This window comes from Pleurodeles waltl, chromosome 9 (assembly GCF_031143425.1).
Source record: "Pleurodeles waltl isolate 20211129_DDA chromosome 9, aPleWal1.hap1.20221129, whole genome shotgun sequence".
Lineage (NCBI taxonomy): Eukaryota > Metazoa > Chordata > Amphibia > Caudata > Salamandridae > Pleurodeles > Pleurodeles waltl.
In genome coordinates this window covers 6,550,004-6,570,709 of record NC_090448.1, presented here as the reverse complement: position 1 = coordinate 6,570,709, position 20,706 = coordinate 6,550,004, and the positions used below count along the sequence as shown (strand labels likewise).

General features: G+C 47.8%; 1 protein-coding gene across 2 annotated transcripts in view; it reads left to right on the top strand.

The window, feature by feature from the left end:
• Positions 1–20,706, top strand: part of NISCH (nischarin) — a 246,820-nt gene that overhangs the window by 203,905 nt on the left and 22,209 nt on the right. The window contains exons 15-17 of one of the 2 annotated variants that reach the window (XM_069206092.1): positions 6,983–7,035; positions 7,619–8,905; positions 9,897–10,071. In XM_069206092.1, the coding sequence (XP_069062193.1) occupies positions 6,983–7,035; positions 7,619–8,905; positions 9,897–10,071 (1,515 nt within the window). Of the gene's footprint in view, positions 1–6,982; positions 7,036–7,618; positions 8,906–9,896; positions 10,072–20,706 lie in introns of those variants that run through there. The other variant, XM_069206093.1, reaches the window with a different exon arrangement.

The window sequence follows — 20,706 nt, the reverse complement described above, 5'->3', positions numbered from 1 at the left end:
CTTCCGGTGTATGCTATGGCACCAATGTCTGATTGGATGGTCGGTTAAGTATCACTTCAGTGATTTTGCACCAATATTTCAGTTTTGCATTCTATTTCTATCAAGCATCGATTTGCTCCTTTGTCTTGTGGCAAACTGTGGTAAAGATGTGTTCGGTGGCATGTGTAGCTGCAGATACACATGCTGTGCACAGTCCGCCGTCTGGTGTTGGGCTCGGAGTGTTACAAGTTGTTTTTCTTCGAAGAAGTCTTTTCGAGTCCCGAGACCGAGGGACTCCTCCCACTTCGGTTCCATTGCGCATGGGCGTCGACTCCATCTTAGATTGTTTTTTTTCCGCCATCGGGTTCGGGCGTGTTCCTTTTCGCTCCGTGTTTCGGGTCGGAAAGTTAGTTAGAATCTCGGAAACAATCGTCAGTATTGTTGCGTTCGGTATCGGGTTAGTTAGAACAAATCGACACCGAATCTTGAAGAGCTCCGGTGGCCCTTCGGGGTAATTTCGAACCCCCGTCGGGGCCTGGTCGGCCCGACCACGTGCGACTTCAAGACTGATGGAACGGACCCCGTTCCGCTTCTGTCCTAAATGCCATAACAAATATCCGTATAGGGATCAGCATCTGGTCTGTAACTTGTGCCTGTCCCCGGAGCACAAGGAGGATACGTGTGAAGCCTGTCCAGCGTTTCGGTCGAGGAAGACGCTCAGAGAGGAAGAGCCAGAAGATTGCAAATGGCGTCCACGCCAACAGGACAACATCGGTTCGAGGACGAAGAGGAAGCGTTCTCCATCCACGAGTCGGATTCGGGGGAATCCGACGCCGAAGAGATAACAACCGTGAGTAAGACGTCGAAGATTAGGACTCACGAAAAGTCCACAAAAGCCCAGGGGACGCCACTGCCAACAGGCCATGGCTTAACCCAAAAACTAGGTGACTGAGCCAAGGCACCGAAAAAGGGCATGCTGGTGTCGAAGTCATCCGACTCCGGTCGTGATACATCCACACAGCAACCTCGGAGCCGAGACACCGGCTCCGAGAAAATTCGGCGCAGAGACAGCGGCACCGAAGATGTTCGGCACCGAGATACCACGCCGAAATCAAAGAAATCTTCTTCGGAGCCTAAAAAGCCTACCGAAACGGTTTCGGTACCGAAAAAAGCCTTGGAACCGAAAATTAGTTCCTATACAGATGAACAAGGACTAAACACCCAATTGCATAGATTTGGTGAAGAGCTTCAAACTGTAGAGACTGACTACACTCAAAGGAGGCTTCACATCCAGGAAGACACAGGGAAGATAACCACTCTTCCCCCAATCAAGATGAAAAGGAAACTTGTTTTCCAACAAGGGGACAAACAACCACAAGCAAAGGTGGTAAAGAAAGTAACACCACCACCTTCTCCACCACAATCAACACATGCATCACCGGCTCAAACTCCACCACTAACGCACTCACCAGCTCATACCACAATGAGCCAGGATGATCCCGATGCATGGGACCTCTACGACGCCCCAGTGTCTGACAATAGTCCAGACTCCTATCCAACTAAACCGTCACCACCTGAGGACAGTACATCATATGCACAAGTGGTCGCAAGGGCAGCCGAATTCCACAATGTCTCACTACATTCGGAACCTATTGAGGATGACTTTCTCTTTAACACCCTGTCCTCCACCCATAGTCAGTATCAAAGCCTTCCCATGCTCCCAGGAATGCTAAGGCACTCAAAACAAATATTTCAGGAGCCAGTTAAAGACAGAGCCATAACTCCAAGGGTGGAGAAAAAATATAAGGCACCTCCCACAGACCCAATATTTATTACAACACAACTAACACCGGACTCAGTAGTTGTGGGTGCAGCTCGTAAAAGAGCCAACTCTCATACATCAGGCGACGCACCACCTCCAGACAAGGAGAGCCGCAAATTTGATGCAGCGGGAAAAAGAGTTGCAGCACAAGCAGCAAATCAGTGGCGTATCGCCAACTCGCAAGCACTCTTGGCAAGATACGACAGGGCTCATTGGGATGAAATGCAACATTTCATCGAACACCTTCCCAAAGAGTTCCAAAAAAGAGCGCAACAAGTGATGGAAGAGGGACAAAGTATCTCGAACAATCAGATACGGTCTTCCATGGATGCAGCCGATACAGCTGCAAGGACAATAAACACTGCAGTCACAATACGGAGGCACGCTTGGCTGCGCACTTCTGGGTTCAAACCCGAAATCCAACAGGCTGTGCTCAATATGCCGTTTAATGAACAGCAATTGTTTGGGCCGGAGGTAGACACTGCCATTGAAAAACTAAAAAAGGACACCGATACAGCCAAAGCCATGGGCGCACTCTACTCCCCGCAGAGCAGAGGCACATTTCGGAAGACACCTTTTAGGGGAGGGTTTCGGGGTCAACCCACAGAAACCAACGCTTCACAGACAAGACCACCTACCTACCAGGGTCAATATCAAAGGGGAGGTTTTCGGGGACAATATAGAGGAGGCCAATTCCCAAGAAGTCGGGGAAAATTTCAAGGTCCCAAAACCCCTCAAAATAAACAGTGACTCACAAGTCACACAACCCCATCACACAACACCAGTGGGGGGAAGACTAAGCCAATTCTACAAATCTTGGGAAGAAATAACAACAGACACTTGGGTCTTAGCAATTATCCAACATGGCTATTGCATAGAATTTCACAAATTCCCTCCAAACGTCCCACCGAAAACACACAATATGTCAAAACAGCATATAGATCTTCTAGGACTAGAAGTTCAAGCATTACTACAAAAGGACACAATAGAATTAGTACCAAGCCTACAGAAAAACACAGGAGTTTACTCACTGTACTTTCTAATACCAAAAAAGGACAAAACTCTGAGACCAATACTAGATCTCAGAACACTAAATACCTACATCAAATCAGACCACTTTCACATGGTCACATTACAAGACGTAATCCCACTGCTCAAACAGCAAGACTACATGACAACATTAGACCTAAAGGATGCGTATTTCCACATACCGATACATCCATCACACAGGAAATACCTAAGGTTCGTATTCAAAGGAATACATTACCAATTCAAAGTATTGCCATTCGGAATAACAACTGCGCCAAGAGTCTTTACAAAATGCCTGGCAGTGGTAGCTGCACATATCCGAAGGCAGCAGATACACGTGTTCCCTTACTTAGACGACTGGTTAATCAAGACCAACACGCTAACAAGGTGTTCACGTCACACAAAGTATGTCATACAGACCCTTCACAAGCTGGGTTTCTCCATCAACTATGCAAAGTCACACCTTTTGCCGTGCCAAACACAGCAATACTTAGGAGCGACAATCAACACAACAGAAGTGATAGCCACTCCAAGTCCACAAAGGGTTCAAACATTTCACGAGGTGATACAGGCCATGTATCCAACACAAAAGATACAAGCAAAAATGGTATTAAAACTCCTAGGCATGATGTCTTCATGCATAGCCATTGTCCCAAATGCAAGATTGCACATGCGGCCCTTACAACAATGCCTAGCATCTCAATGGTCACATGCACAGGGTCAACTTCTAGATCTGGTGTTGATAGACCGCCAAACATACATCTCGCTTCTATGGTGGAACAGTACAAATTTAAACAAAGGGCGGCCTTTCCAAGACCCAGTGCCACAATACGTCATAACAACGAATGCTTCCATGACAGGGTGGGGAGCACACCTCAATCAACACAGCATCCAAGGACAATGGGACGTACATCAAAGAAAGTTTCATATAAATCACCTAGAATTGTTAGCAGTATTTCTAGCGTTGAAAGCATTTCAACCCATGATAACCCACAAATACATTCTTGTCAAAACAGACAACATGACAACAATGTATTATTTAAACAAACAGGGGGGGACACACTCGACACAGTTGTGTCTCCTAACACAAAAAATATGGCATTGGGCAATTCACAACCACATTCGCCTAATAGCACAATTTATTCCAGGGATCCAGAACCAGCTAGCAGACAATCTCTCTCGGGATCACCAACAAGTCCACGAATGGGAAATTCACCCCCAAATACTGAACACTTACTTTCAAATTTGGGGGACACCTCAAATAGATCTATTTGCAACAAAAGAAAACGCAAAATGCCAAAACTTCGCATCCAGGTACCCACACCATCAATCCCAAGGCAATGCTCTATGAATGAATTGGTCAGGGATATTTGCGTACGCTTTTCCCCCTCTCCCTCTCCTTCCATATCTAGTAAACAGATTGAGTCAAAACAAACTCATACTAATAGCACCAACATGGGCAAGACAACCTTGGTATACAACACTACTAGACCGGTCAGTAGTACCTCATGTCAAGCTACCCAACAGACCAGATCTGTTAACACAACACAAACAACAGATCAGGCATCCAAACCCAGCATCGCTGAATCTAGCAATTTGGCTCCTGAAATCCTAGAATTTGGACACTTAGACCTTACACAAGAGTGTATGGAGGTCATAAAACAAGCTAGAAAACCTTCCACTAGACACTGCTATGCAAATAAATGGAAAAGATTTGTTTGTTACTGCCATAATAATCAAATTCAACCATTGCACACATCTCCAAAAGATGTAGTAGGATATTTACTACATTTGCAAAAATCTAATCTAGCTTTCTCTTCCATAAAGATACATCTCACCGCAATATCTGCTTACCTGCAGATTACTCATTCAACTTCCCTATTTAGAATACCTGTCATTAAAGCGTTTATGGAAGGCCTAAAGAGAATTATACCACCAAGGACACCACCTGTTCCTTCATGGAACCTCAACATTGTCTTAACAAGGCTCATGGGTCCACCTTTCGAACCCATGCATTCTTGTGAAATGCAATACTTAACGTGGAAAGTTGCATTTCTCATTGCCATCACATCTCTAAGAAGAGTGAGTGAGATTCAGGCATTTACCATACAAGAACCTTTTATTCAAATACACAAGAATAAGGTAGTTCTAAGAACAAATCCAAAATTCTTACCAAAGGTTATCTCAGCGTTCCACTTAAATCAAACAGTAGAATTACCAGTGTTCTTCCCACAGCCAGATTCGGTAGCTGAAAGAGCACTACATACATTAGAAATCAAAAGCGCACTAATGTACTAAATTGACAGAACAAAACAAATTAGGAAGACAAAACAACTATTTATTGCCTTTCAAAAACCACATACAGGAAATCCAATTTCAAAACAAGGCATTGCTAGGTGGATAGTTAGGTGCATTCAAACCTGCTACCTTAAAGCTAAAAGAGAACTGCCTATTACAACAAAGGCACACTCAACCAGAAAGAAAGGTGGTACCATGGCCTTTCTAGGAAATATTCCAATGAACTAAATATGTAAGGCAGCAACATAGTCTACGCCTCATACATTTACCAAGCACTACTGTGTAGATGTGCTAACTGCACAACAAGCCACAGTAGGTCAAGCCGTACTAAGAACTTTATTCCAAACTACTTCAACTCCTACAGGCTGAACCACCGCTTTTGGGGAGATAACTGCTTACTAGTCTATGCACAGCATGAGTATCTGCAGCTACACATGCCATCGAACGGAAAATGTCACTTACCCAGTGTACATCTGTTCGTGGCATGAGTCGCTGCAGATTCACATGCGCCCACCCGCCTCCCCGGGAGCCTGTAGCCGTTTAGAAGTAGATCTTCAGCATTTGTAAATATATTACTTTAACCTTTATTATGTACATACGTATTCATTCCATTGCATGGGCACTATTACTAACATACACAACTCCTACCTCACCCTCTGCGGGGAAAACAATCTAAGATGGAGTCGACGCCCATGCGCAATGGAATCGAAATGGGAGGAGTCCCTCGGTCTCGTGACTCGAAAAGACTTCTTCGAAGAAAAACAACTTGTAACACTCCGAGCCCAACACCAGACGGCGGACTGTGCACAGCATGTGAATCTGCAGCGACTAATGCCACGAACAGATGTACACTGGGTAAGTGACATTTTCCATATATTTTAAGTCACATATTTAAAACATTGTTCAGTAAATTGCAGTACTTAATAAGTTGCTTTGACAAGAGCTCCTGTCCTCCCTGTGGGGCAGCTCATCCTCACATACTGAGCCTGCTTGCTTGGAGCAGTGCGACTCTGCTGTTTGGGGACTGTATGTTTCGCAGCTTTCTGTACCACAAGACGCGAGCCGGGTGACAGTGTGCACTCTCGTGGACTTTGCCAGCTGTACGTAGATCTGTGGTGCTCATGTGGTTTCTCTGTAAAATTGCTACTTTATCCTGAATTTGTCCAGAATTTGACCCCTTGATTTAGGAGTCATTTAGGTTCACATATACGCAGATGCCTTTGGTGACCTCACACTTTAGAAGTCCATCAGTTGATGCCACATCCTCAAAGGCAGCTGCCCTGGTGTTTCCTGAAAAGTCATCTCCATTAGACCTCAAACAATGTGCCTGGAGGATAGTTGAGACCAGCGTTGTAGGACATTGGAGACTACTGGAGGGCGCGCTGGAGTGGAGGCACTGAAAAGAACCTCTTATGTTCATCGCTGAAGAGCATCCGAGAAGGGTTATGCCCCTGTCCTTGAGGGCACCAAGACTTGGCACTCCCAGCAGGCAGAGATCAGCTGGTTTGGTGCTTGGACACAACTCATGGTTTGGGGGGAGAAGGGCTGGGTTTTGACTAAACTCATTTTAGTACATACTGCGCCAACGCCACCAGTGCCAATGCGGTCTTGCCATGCGCCAAGCCGAAAAAAAGTATTGCAAAAAAACTCTTCAATAGTGGATTGATCAAGTGCCTCTCCTTTTCATATTCTGTGCATATCAAAGCGACTGGCACAACTCCAGTTTTCCTCTACACGAAGATAAATGTTTTCTTAAAGTTTGCTTCCTGTGTTGAAAGCAGTGCATGTCCTACAGATGACGTCCCCGACTGCCCCAGTAACTGCTCTTGGGGGGTTTATGGGTTTCTTTCTTAGGCAGCAGCTGAAACAGACTCGCCATTAAAGACTGGAAACCTGCCTCCAAAAAGGTGAGTGTGTTTTACATACATGAGCCTTGTGTAGGCGTCACGTGACCTGTCGGGTGAAGTCAGGCCAGCACTGCGCATGAATGGACTCCTGCGTATGTCTGAATGTCATGTGTATGTGCTTATTATAGCTAGGTCGATAACCGTTCTAAACATACCTGAACGTGTGTGTTTATTTGTAGACAATCTGGTTACAGATCTGAGCATACCTGTGTTTGGGTGGTTAGTTGATGGTTTTGGTGTGCATCTGTCATTGATGGCGGATCCTGCCATTTATCTCAAGTTTGCTGTGATTTGAGAGCTGATGCCATTTTTGTAGAAGAAAGATGTTTTCGCAGTGCGCATGCCCAAAGTGATGGCTGCACAGAAGCCAGTTGCTGGGGAGTGGGTTCCCTCTGGTGGCTGGCAGGTTGTTGAGTGGATCTAAGCTGTTGAGGCTTTAAGGGCTAAACGGGATCGTGTTTGGCTCACAGAAGGGGCATGGGGCATGGGGGATGTGTGCTTGTCTATGAACCTTAAAATGGGAGTATTTTCTGTTTCCACAAACTGATCAGACATCTGTTTTCTTTTCTCCTTCTCTGTGAAGCTTAGACAATATGCAAGAGGACGCCAGTGTATCCCATGAGCATCTAAACACCATGATACTGCCGTTCTCCTGTGTGTCCTATACCGCCACCAACCAAGCCTTCGTCCACCACATATCTGCTTCGATAGCACAAGCGTCGCTGCAACCTCCTCCTCCTTCAACAGAAGACCAAGGGGACTCTGCAAGCGTGAAGAGCACTGCCAGCCCTGGAGACGGCTACTTTGAGATGGGGCTTCCTGAAGGGGAGCAAACCGTGGAGTGGAACGGTCCCATGAGTGCAGCCACCGGCCACGTCCATGTTGTTCGAGTGCTCTGGGGCTTCACCATCCAGATAAAGAAAGCGTTCAGGCAGTTTGCTTCTTGCCTAGTGTTGACTGATGAGTCTATCGCAGTGTTTGAGATACCTGCCCAGGAGTCCATGCGTGGCCACCATGTTGGTTCTTCGGCCTTGAAGCTGGCATTCTGCTTTCCTTACACGGAGTTAACTGAATTTGGATTTCTGATGCCAGAAATGTGTCTAACTCTCAAGGTGAGGCAGGGAGAAAATTGTTTCCTTGTTCTCTCGGACTCACAAAACCTGCAAGATTTCTACTGTTGTTTATGTCTACACACTTCTCACACATACGCAGATCTGCGAGACACCCGCAAGTTATACTGCGGAAAAACAAGTTTACAGGAGTTTGTGTCCCATCTAATGGGCATCCAAGACACTTCTGCAAAGGGTTCTGAAATTAAAGGTTACTTTCCAGTATATCTTTATGCTTGTACCCCAGCTGAAGTACAGAGATACTCCCAGTCACAACAGGTGCGAAATAACCCCTTATGGACAAAAGATGCGTTGCCCTCCTCCTACTGCACCGCCGAAGAACCTGCCCCTCGAAATCCATGCATGTTCCTGCCTTGCTGGTTTCTCTTAACAGCCCAACATTTGCACATCCTCAAAATAAACTTTATAGCACTTCTGGAACAATTTGACTCCTGTGATGATGTAAGAAATGTGTTCAAAATGAGCCGGATCCCATTGGCGTCAGTCCTGGTGCACCCTCCCCGAATATCAGCCCAGAGCACAGACTCCTTCGCAGATGGTCACATGTTACAGTTGCTTCTAGGCTACACGTTCATGGCTGCAGTCTTCATTCTCCCTCACGAGAAATTTCACTTTGTGAGAATCTACAGCCTTCTGAGGTCCTACCTGCAGGAAGTCAAGACCATCATCATTTTCAAATCTCTAGACTCTACAAACAATAACACGGTGGAGACCAGAGATCATCCCAAGCAGACATCCAGGTACTCGAGGTGGCATCAGAGCGTCACCAGTGCTTTCCGACTCCTTCGTTCTGTTTTGATACCTTTTAAACTTCATAGATACCGAGTTTATAGGCAGGATGCAAAAGTGTAGTGAAATAACTATTCTATTCAATGATTCTTCGTTCTTAACGTCATTTAAAAAGAGATGGTTTAGGAGAAGAGGGAATATAAGATTTGGGTAAAAGACACTAAGACTGACCTTGGAGCAATGAGAGAGAGAACCTAAGAGGGCTGAGGTGGACGTAAAGGTACATTTGGGTATCTACCCTTAATAACCATAATAATAAATTCTTATTTAAATGCCTTCAATATAACAACCATGGTTCACTATTGGAAAGTATAGAAATAATCTGGCAATGAACCAATCCTTGTTGCAATTATTGCAATAAATCTATCAAATATGCAGTTTCAAACAGTATTCAGAAAGAGAAGGGTTTCAATATCTGCAGACAGACCCTAGTTAGACCAAGAGTAAATTGGTAACTGGAATGTCTCTGTGAAGTCCTTCAGGACTCTTGTCCGGTCATATAACCCGTAGTGTTATTATCATGTAGATCGACAACTTTTCGTCCCTGCATTTCTTCTGGGGTCGTCATCAGGATGAGGCAATATTAGAACAAACCTCAGTTCTACTGGAGTGGATTGGAGATGATGTTGGTGGGGTCAGAAGGGTCCCAAGGACAATATCTGTAGGAAAATTACAGACCACTGTGAACAGGTCAGGCAAGGGGGGACCTGAAATAGGTTGTTCTTCTGTTTGCATAGTGAACCTGCGATACACAGCACAACAACCAACCACTGTTTCCATGTGTAGCAGTAGCGTCTGTGGGTACACAACAGACTCCTTCAAGGAACTTCAGGTTATTGTGTAAAGCAGGACAGAACCGCTGTTTGCTGTTTTGATGTTTAAGCATGTGGTATGATGTTATGCTCTGACATATTTGTTTTTTCTGCTTTTGCTGGTCCATAGCTTCTCGAAGCCTCATGTCACCCTCTCCGCGCTGTACCCTTCTGAATCTGGGCTGCAGAGGCTTACTGAAGACAGCCGGCTTCCATTTCACCTTCCCATCTCCTCTGCTCTCCACTACGTGGCTGGGTTGACCGCAAGCGTCCTCGTGGACTTTTTTCACACCAGTGTGGCTGAGGTGGGTACACTTGAAGAGTCTGTTGATAGATGGTGTCACGGCCAATGAGGTCTACAGAGGCGTGATTACCGCTTTTTGAAGCAAAGATGAAACCTAGATGATCATGTCCAGAGCAGTGTTAGGCAGTGGATGTTTAACCCCGGTCTGTGTTGACTTCAGTCTGTTTTGTGTTCCTCTGTAATCCCGCCTCTCCAGTTTCCTTCACTCACACTGCCTCAAACTCTCCAATGTTCTCACTCCCACCACCTCTCTTGCGGGGTCTTGATATCGCGCTCTCCAACCTAGATCTTGTGTGCCCTTTACACACACCTCAGCTCCACTCTCCTTCTCGGTCCCATCTTCTCCCTCCCTCACTCTATCGCTCACTGTCTCCCCGTTACTTGATCTCCTGGTCCCTACCTACTCGTTCCTACCTCTCCTGTCCATCGCTTAGCCGTTCTCCTTCTCGTCTTCTCTCCATCACTTCAGCGTTCCTGTCTTGTTACCTCTCATCAGCACACCTGGTACCAAGATGGTACATACGACGGACCCAGAGGTGAGGGAACGAGCAGCGCAGGCCAACAAACACCAGGATACCTCTGTCATGTTAGCGCCCGCCCGGCAGGTCCAGTCTGATGGGTGGCGATGTCCCTCAAAAGATCGTCCCCCAATGTCCTGTTTAATTGTTTTGTATGGATAGACTTTCAAGCAGAACATACTTTAATTGTTTTTGCCATCCTGCACAAGTTTAAATGTTGACATTTGTAGCTTAAGTTCTTTCCAGATCTTTCAATATCACACACTTATTGAGTTTCTTTACAGTACCTACCACCCTTGCCGTCATCTCTCCCAATAACTTATACCATGTTTTGGCCACTTCATTTTCCAGCCTTTGAATGTTTCTGAACACAGTTCTCCACAATTGGCAATACTTTGGGCTTTTCTAAATTATTGTGGTCACTGAATTTTTTCCAGAGTTTTTGTAAGAAGTTTCTATGGTCATTTTTGTATTTGCAATGGAGAACAGCATTTCACCTGAAGATGGTACTGTCGTATTATCTACACCCCCCCCCGAGCAATGTAACTCTGGTTATCCCTTCCCTTATGCTTCCACTGTTAGTTGTGCTGGGTTGTGTAAGTCGGAGGAGAGGCGGTGGAGCTGACCACCAAGTACTTAATTTGTAACTGAGTAAGTGACGGGGCCCAAAGGTTTGCTCGGAAGCCCGTGGCCAGTGCTACTTGTTCCATTATGTGCCATTTTCATCCACCACCAGACACTCTGTCACTGTGGCTCACTCTTTGCAGGTTTTAATCCCTGCTTTATTCTTTTGTTCATGTTTTTCCACATTTCTCTTCCTTCTCTCTTTTGTATCTTTCTCTCTCTCTTGTTCTGGGTCTAAATCTGATGAAAAGTAAGTCCTGGTCCTCATAAATGATTACCAGGTGAGCCCATCTGCAACCAAGGTCTCAAATTAAGCCCTGTGACCACCCTTCAGGATGGCAACACTTTAGTTAGCTTTGTGAACTAGCTCCATGTTGAGCTGGCCTAGCCACAGAGGGATCTGCGTGGTGGTGGGTTCCCCGCCCTGATTCAGATAGGAACCCATAGATATCAACCGTTCATTCCTGGGCAGGCGAGTGGTCCGCCTACTGGCATGAGCAGAGGTGACACTTGCTACCCTTCTGCACCGGTGTCACTCTACAGTGAGATAGCAGCACTCTGTGTACAAAACACAACCCGGCATGGCTGATACCCCAGCACCCAGCCTTGGAGGTACCACACTGAGTGGTGGAGAGCACCATACTGCAGCAGCAGTGGGACATCCTTACCACCATGGGGTTATCCTTTCTCAAAAGAAACTAGGGAGGTAGAGGACTGACTGAGGACGACTCAGCCATGCATCCAGGTTGTGTAGTAGTTTGAGGCATTGGAGTGCAACTCTACAGGGTCCAAAAGACCTCTTCAGTGAACCAAGAAGTTTGTCATTGATGTGCTTTGGCTAGCAGTGACTAGGCTGATCATCTGTAGCGGTAGGTCAGAAGGTCATCCCTGCTCCTAAATGTTTGGGGTGTGACAACTCTGCAGAAGAAAAAGGTTTGACTAATGTGGGAGGCTATTTATGAGATCGCCTTGTGCTCAGATCTTTTCTCTAAGACCAGAGAAATCACAATGGGAACAGTCTCAGTGGCTTAACCCGAAGTGAGGCCACCCCTGAAGAATGTCATGAGGGGCACCTGTCTCCCATATCTCGCAACTCTTCATTTGCCTGGGGCTGAATGGGGACCCTTGAAGCATTGGCCCATCCTGTGCCACAGGGGCTTGAGTTACACCCCTGTGGAGTCTGCAAGGGAGGTGCGCAGAGGAACACGGTGCTCTGAGGCTTGAGTGGCAGGTGGACACTCTGGAGATCTCATTAACCACGGTGGAGTCTTCTATGATGGGATGACTGACTTCTGAGACCCCTCTCCCCCGTACCAACTATGATCAAAATAAAAGCATTATTGGAGGCTTTAAAAATGTTCATGGAGGTTCCCAAGCTCAAGTGTCTGCCTCCTCCTCAGGCTGCAAACACGGTCATTCATATTGTTTCCACTCTATGGACCCGAGGGAGCCTGGAGTGGTGCTGATTGAAAGAGCCTTCAGACGTCCTACAACATGTCACTTGGTTTTAAGGACTGTGGGGCACTATTGTACAGATTTTAAAGTCCTCTGAGAATGGCGACTGAATCCGCAGAAATTAAATAAAACCCAGTTATCTGACCTATGCTGGCCTGCTATGCATGTTTTCAGACTTGTCCTCCATGAATCTGCAGACAAAACACGCACCCCACTGGAGATTTGGAAAGTACTCCAAAGCATACCAGAGATGTTCAGTCATGCCACACGGCCTGTGGTGATTCATGTCAGAAGGACATTTGTGTTTACCCAAGCAGAACCTGCCCATTAATTCCTGGAGGATGCTTGGAAATCAAAGAGTTGACCTTTGCCTTTACACCAATTGGAACTTGATGAACTCTTCTGCCCTGGTGGTCTCTAGATCTGGTCTCTGTCCCACCTTCTGGCACTTGACATGGTGAATATTATGCGTGGTGGCTGCTAGTGTGTGTCCTCTTATTTGTCACTCGGTTTCCTTTCATCCTGATTCTGTGGAATTCCAGAGCAGAAGACTGCAATATGAGGGGTGAATGTTGGGTTTTGGTGGGTGCAGGACTCCCATCAAGAATAGACGGATGTCCCTTCTGCCTGATTGAGAGTATGTATGTAGGAAATTGGCTCTTGTTGTAGTTACCCCCTCCCCCAAACTATTTGCCTGATGTTGATGCTGACTTGATTGTGTGCTGGGACCCTGCTAACCAGGCCCCAGCACCAGTGTTCTTTCACCTAAAATGTACCATTGTTTCCACAACTGGCACACCCTTGGCACACAGATAAGTCCCTTGTAAAAGGTACCAGTGGTACCAAGGGCCCTGTGACCAGGGAAGCTCCCTAAGGGCTGCAGCATCTGTTGTGCCACCCTAAGGGACCCCTCACCTAACACATGCACACTGCCATTGTAGATTGCGTGTGTTGGTGGGGAGAAAAAGGCAAAGTCAACATGGCAGCCCCCTCAGGGTGCCATACACAAAACACTGCCTGTGGCATAGGTAAGTCACCCCCTCCAGCAGGCCTTAAAGCCCTAAGGAAGGGTGCACTATATACCACAGGTGAGGGCTTAGCTGCATGAGCAATATTCCCCTACAGTGTCTAAGTCCATTCTTCGACATTGTAAGTGCAGTGTGGCCATATTAAGTATATGGTCTGGGAGTCTGTCAAAATGAACTCGACAGCTCCATAATGGGTACACTGAATACTGGGAAGTTTGGTATCAAACTTCTCAGATTAATAAACCCACACTGATGCCAGTGCAGGATTTTTTTTTTTTTTAAATGCACACAGTGGGCATTTTAGAAGATGCCCCCTGTATTTTACCCAATCCTTCAGTGCAGGACTGACTGGTCTGTGCCAGCCTGCTGCTGCCAGATGAGTTTCTGACCCCCTGGGGTAAGAGCCTTTGTGCTCTCTGGGGCCAGAAACAAAGCCTGCACTGGGTAGAGGTGCTTCACACCTCCCCCTGCAGGAACTGTAACACCTGGCGGTGAGCCTCAAAGGCTCAGGCTTCGTGTTACAATGCCACAGGGCACCCTAGCTAGTGGAGATGCCCAGCCCGCGGCCTAAGCCCCACTTTTGGCGGCAAGTCCAGAGGGATAATTTGGAAAAACAAAGAAGAGTCACCACCTCAGCCAGGACCACCCCTAAAGGTGACCCCCCTCCTTGCAGAATCCTCCATCTTGGTTTGGAGGACAGGGACCAATAGGGTTAGGAATGTACCCCCCTCCTCAAAAGGAGTGGGCACAGGAAGGGTGTAACCACCCTCAAGGACAGTAGCCATTGGCTACTGCCCTCTGACTCCTAAAAACACCCCCCCCCCCCAAATATTGTATTTAAGGGCTCCCTGAACCAAGCTAGTCAGATTCCTGATGACCTCACAAGAAGGACTGCTTAGCAGAAACCCCAGCAGAGAAGGCAAGGAAACAACAACTGACTTAGCCCCAGCTCTACCAGCCTGTCTCCTGCTTCAAAGAAACCGCAGAAGAAAAGCGATGCATCCTGCAGGTCCAGTGACCTCTGGAAAAACCTCCAGAGGACTGCCTGCATCATAAAGGATCAAGAACTCCTGTGGACAGTGGCCCTGTTGAAAGAAGAACAGAAGAAGAAACCTCTTCTGAAGGACTTCCAACTCACTCCAGAAGCGCGAGTCCTAACCACTCTGCACCAGACGTCCACGGCCTGAGTCCAGGTGGCCCAACCCACCAAAGAGGACTCCCAGGCAACAGCAACCAAGTGCCCACACTCGGTTGACCTCTTCACGACAATGCCTGCAGAGGGAATCCCTAGGACCCCCCTGACCACGGCTGCCCTGGATGAAGATAACTGACGCCAAAGGACCCACTGCACCGCAGCCCCCAGGCCTTGGAGAAATCGACAACCGGTGCAGCAACTATCAACAGACGGCCCTCTTCCCTGTCTGACCGGCGGTGTGCCGAGACTCCTTCCACCCAGCCCTCACCTGCTGGGCCTCAGTTACCCAGGGTCCCCTCATAGTTTCATTGGAAATCAGACGCCCTGTTTGCATCCTGCATCCGCCTGTCCCAGTGCCGGTGTGGGATTGGTGCCTACTTGGGGCCCCTTCAGTGCTCCTCTAATTCCCCACTCGGTCTGCCTCTGAGCCGCGGGTGCTCACCTGCCGGAAGACCGAATTCAGAGTACACCAGTCTCCATAGGAGCCCACGTTTAAATTGCTCAGCATTGACCGCTACACTCTGCCGGCCCGTGTTGCTGGTGGTGGGTGTTTGGGGCTGACTTGAACCCCCAACGGAGGACCACCTATAACCCGGAGACTGGAATTGCAAGTCGTGTACTTGCCTCTAAAACTGTACTTTATTTTCTTCCCCCAGGAACTGTTCTGAAAATGCAGTGTCCACTTTTAAAATAGATATTCTCTGTTTTCTTAAAAACTGTCTACTTGACTAAAGTGAAACAAAGTTACATTGATGTCTATGCTAATTACTTACCTGTGACAGTATTTACTTCTGAACTGAGTCTTGTGGTTGTAGTAATAAAGTAACAAAAATATATTTTTCTATAAAATCCTATTGGTCTGAAGTTAAGTCATGGAGTGTGTGTTTGTTCTATTGCTTGAGTGTGTACAACAAATGCTTAACACTACCCTCTGATAAGCCTAACTGCTCAACCTCACTACCACAAATAGAGCATTAGTATTATCTATTATTGCCTCTGTCAAGCCTCTTGGGGAACCCCTGGACTCTGTGCACACTATATCTCATTCTGACCGGGAGTCAGGCCGGTAGGGCTGGGGCCAAATCAGTTGTCTTCCTCCTTCTCTGCAGGCTTGCAGGTCAGCAGTCCTTCTTTCTTCAGGTTGCAGGAATCTGATTTCCTGGGATCTGGGTAGCCCCTACATACTGCATTTAGGGGTGTGTTTAGGTCTGGGAGGGTGCCTCCTCCCAGAGAGGGGGAGGACGCAACCCTATTCCTATTGGGGGAATCCTCCAAACTCAAGATGGAGGATTTCTCAAGGCAGGGGTCACCTCAGCTCAGGGCATCTTAGGGGTTGTCCTGACTGGTGGATGACTCCTTCTTGTTTTTCTCATTATCTCCTCCAGCCTTGCCACCAAAAGTGGGGGGCAGTGGCCGGAGGGGCGGGCATCTTCACTAGCTGGAATGCCCTGGGGCACTGCAACAAAAGGGGTGAGCCTTTAGGCTCACCACCAGGTGTTACAGTTCCTGCAGGGGGAGGTGAGAAGCACCTCCACCCAGTACAGGCTTTGTTCCTGGCCACAGAGTGACAAAGGCACTTTCCCCATGTGGCCAGCAACATGTCTGGTGTGTGGCAGGCTGGCAGGAACTGGTCAGCCTACACTAGAAGTCAGGTAGGTATTCAGGGGGCGTCTCCAAGATGCCCTATGGGTGTATTTTACAATAAATTGCATACTGGCATCCATGTGCATTTATTGTGCTGAGAAGTTTGATACCAAACTTCCCAGTTTTCAGTGTAGCCATTATGGAACAGTGGAGTTCGTGTTTGACAAACTCCCAGACCATATACTCTTATGGCTACCCTGCACTTACAATGTCTAAGGTTTTGCGTAGACACTGTAGGGGCATAGTGCTCATGCACATATGCCCTCACCTGTCGTATAGTGCACCCTGCCTTAGGGCTGTAAGGCCTGCTAGAGGGCTGACTTACCTATGCCACGGGCAGTGTGGGGTTGGCATGGCACTCCGAGGGGAGTGCCATGTCGACCAAGTCATTTTCTCCCCACCGGCACACACAAGCTGTGAGGCAGTGTGCTTGGGCTGAGTGAGGGGTCCATATGGTGGCATAAGACATGCTGCAACCCTTAGAGACCTTCCCTGGCATCAGGGGCCTTGGTACCAGGGGTGCCAGTTACTAGGGACTCACCTGAGTGCCAGGGTTGTTCCAATGGCAGAGATACAGGTACAGGTTAGGCAAAGAACACTGGTGCTGGGGCCTGGTTAGCAGGCCTCAGCACACTTTCAAGTCATAACTTAGCATCAGCAAAGGCAAAAAGTTAGGGGGTAACCATGCCAAGGAGGCATTTCCTTATAGTGTCTCAAGGATCCGAACTCAGGTTTGGGTCAGAGTCGCTCATGCCAACCAAACTTCTCCGGCGCTGGTGCCGGTGCACCCAGTGCAGACAGTGCCTGTCGGAGGCGCTAGCCCCATTCTTATTCCCGATGACTGAGTCAGAACGGCGTCAGTTGACGGAGCCCAGTGGGTCTAACTTGTTGCCTGACCTTTTTGTCGGGCAGCCAGGCATGGGGGAAGAGTTGGAGGGGTCACTAGACCCTTTGATTACCAGTTGTACACCCATGGTGAGACTTTGTACTGGTATAAGGAACTAAGAGAGGCCAGTGAACTGGACACCTGTCCAGGTACTGGTATGGTCTCTCCACCTACCGTGGCTACAGAGGAGGGAGTGTCTTATGCAATGGTGGTGAAGAGGGCAGCGGAGGTCCTTGAACTGCCCCCTGTGGTGGTCTAGTCTAACCTCATTACGGAAGTGCTTCAGCTTGGGGCTTCATCATCTGAACCCCTATTTCCCTTCAATTAAGCACTTAGTGAGGTCCTGCTGGGAACTTGGTCCAAGACCAGCACAGGGGCTCCTGTGAATAGGACAACTGCCCATCGCCCTGCCCCAAATGATCCTAGTTTCCTCAGCCAACACCCCAACCCTGAGAGCTTGGTAGTCCAAGCCTCAACATCTCACAGCACGTTCCCTGCCACTCCCCTAGACAGGGAATCCAAAAGACTGGACACACATGGGAAGATGTTTTCTTCCATCAGCCTGACACTGCAGTCTGTTAACACCACATGCCTTTTGGGGCCTTATTCCCGTACCCTATGGGATATGGTTGCACAAGTGCTGCCACTGGGCCCGTAGGAGACCCGGGCCATCCTCTCCCAAGTAGTAAAAGACGGAAGGGATGTAGCAAACTTCAAAATTAGGAGTGGTTTGGACACTACTGACTAACTGGGCAGAGCGATTTCCTTGATGGTGGCCTTGAGGCACCACACCTGGTTGAAAACATCTGGCTTTTCGTGGGATGCCCAGGCCAATCTCATGGCCATGCCTTTCAATGGGACTTATCTCTTCAGAGAGACCGCAGACTCAGCAGTTGAGCACTTCAAGGACTCGCAGGCTATGGCCAAGTCCTTGGGCCTCAGTGACCTCTCACCCCCAGTCTGCTTTTTGCCCCTTTCTTGGCTATGGAAGGGGCATGCCACCATGTCAGCCCTATGTTGACCACAGTCCTGCACAAGCTATGTGGGGACATGGGTGTGGGAGATTCTGCAGGCCAGAAGTCACCCGCCACCCACTCCCCCGCAGCTGCAGCCTCTAAGCCTTCCTAGTATGGTTCTACAAGACCATGGGTGACCAGTTGGAGAGAGAATCTTACATCTTCTCCACTGACAGTCCATAAAATTGAGCAAGTCGGTCTTGCAGATCATTCAGAGGGGCTATTCCCTTCTTTGAAAATCTTTCCCTGTCCCTATACCACCTATTCAAGAATGGCTGGCGGAGGATCACCTTTCCCTGCTCCGAGAGGAAATCACAGCTCTCTTGGGCAAAGGAGCTATCGAAAGGGCCCTAATATCAGAAGTAGACAGTGGTTGTTAGTCCCGCTACTTCCTGACATCCAAAAATAATGAATATCTTTGTCCTTTTCTAGACCTTCGGACCATTAATCTCATCCTCAAAAAGGAGAAATTCAAGATGCTCACTTTGGCTCAAGTCTTGTCTGCCCCAGACCAACGAGACTGGTTGGTAGAGTTGGACTTGCCGGATGTGTATTTTCACTGCCCCATCCTGCCTGCTCACGGGTTACCTGCAGTTCAAGGTAGGTCACAAGCACTTTTAGGTCACCATGCTCCCCTTTGACCTTACAAGTGCCCATCTGGTGTTCACCAAGAAGATGGTGGTGGTCGCAGCTCATCTGCGCAGATCAGAGGTTCAGTCTTCGCCTTCAAAAGCAAGTCATTGAGATAGGATGGACTTGCCCCAGAGTACTGTGGATCTCCTGCATTTGCTGGGGTTCGCTGTCAGTGTGCTGAAGTCACACCTGAAACCTTTTCAGGTGCCTACTTTTGTTGGAGCTGTTCTGGACACAGTGCAGTTTAGGGCTTATCCTCCTGAGCAGCGAGTCCAGGATATTCAGGGTATGATGCAGATGTTTTAACCTCTGTCCTGGATTTCAGCGAGAATGACTCTTAGGCTGCTGGGCCTCATGGCCTCCTGCATCCTGCTGGGGACATTTACCAGGTGGTATATGCAGGCTCTGTAGTGGGACCTGAAGTTCCAGTGGAATTCCAGGGGAATCCCTCTGTCATGGTCCAGATCTTGGAGGGAACTGCAAAAGATCTGCAGCGGTGGCTCACAAACAATGATTGGGTCAAAGTCGGACTCCTCCCTTCCTCAACCTGATTTGACAGTAGTGATGGCTGCATCACTCCTAGGATTGGGTGGCCATCTGGGGGAGGTGGCGATCAGAGGTATCTGGGAGATGTGGAGATCAGAGGCCTCTGGCCTCCAGTGGAGTCTAGGATCCACGTCAACCTGCTGGAGCTCCATGTGATCTGGCTAGCATTGAAAGCATTTCTTCCCTCTCTCAAGGTGAAGTTAGTGCAGGTGTTCAGACAACCCCACCGCCATGTGGTACTGCAACAAGCAGGGCGGGTGGGGTTCTGGACCCTTTGTCAAGTGGCTCTCTCTCGTGATGTGGCTGGAATAGCAGGGCATTATCTTGGTGATTCAACACCTTATAAGTTCTCTGAACGGCAGGACAGACTAACTCAGCTGTCAATGCCTAGCAGATCACAAGTGGTGTCTCCATTTGGAGGTGACCCAAGGACTCTTTCAGCAGTGGGGAGAGCCTTGGTTAGATCTGTTTGCCTCCAAAGAGAACACGCAATGTCAGCAGTTTCCAAGGCAGATATCTGTAGGAAGTTGGCTCTGTATGCACTATTTCAAAGTAAGGAATAGTATGCACAGAGTCCAAGGGTTCCCCTTAGAGGTAAGATAGTGGCAAAAAGAGATAATACTAATGCTCTATTTTGTGGTAGTGTGGTCGAGCAGTAGGCTTATCCAAGGAGTAGTGTTAAGCATTTGTTGTACATACACATAGGCAATACATGAGGTACACACACTCAGAGACAATTCCAGCCAATAGGTTTTTGTATAGAAAAATATATTTTCTTAGTTTATTTTAAGAACCACAGGTTCAAATTCTACATGTAATATCTCATTTGAAAGGTATTGCAGGTAAGTACTTTAGGAACTTTGAATAATTACAGTAGCATATATACTTTTCACATAAAACACAAATAGCTGTTTTAAAAGTGGACACAGTGCAATTTTCACAGTTCCTGGGGGAGGTAAAGTATTGTTAGTTTTTGCAAGTAAGTAACCCACCTACAGAGTTCAGATTTGGGTCCAAGGTAGCCCACCGTTGGGGGTTCAGAGCAACCCCAAAGTTACCACATCAGCAGCTCAGGGCCGGTCAGGTGCAGA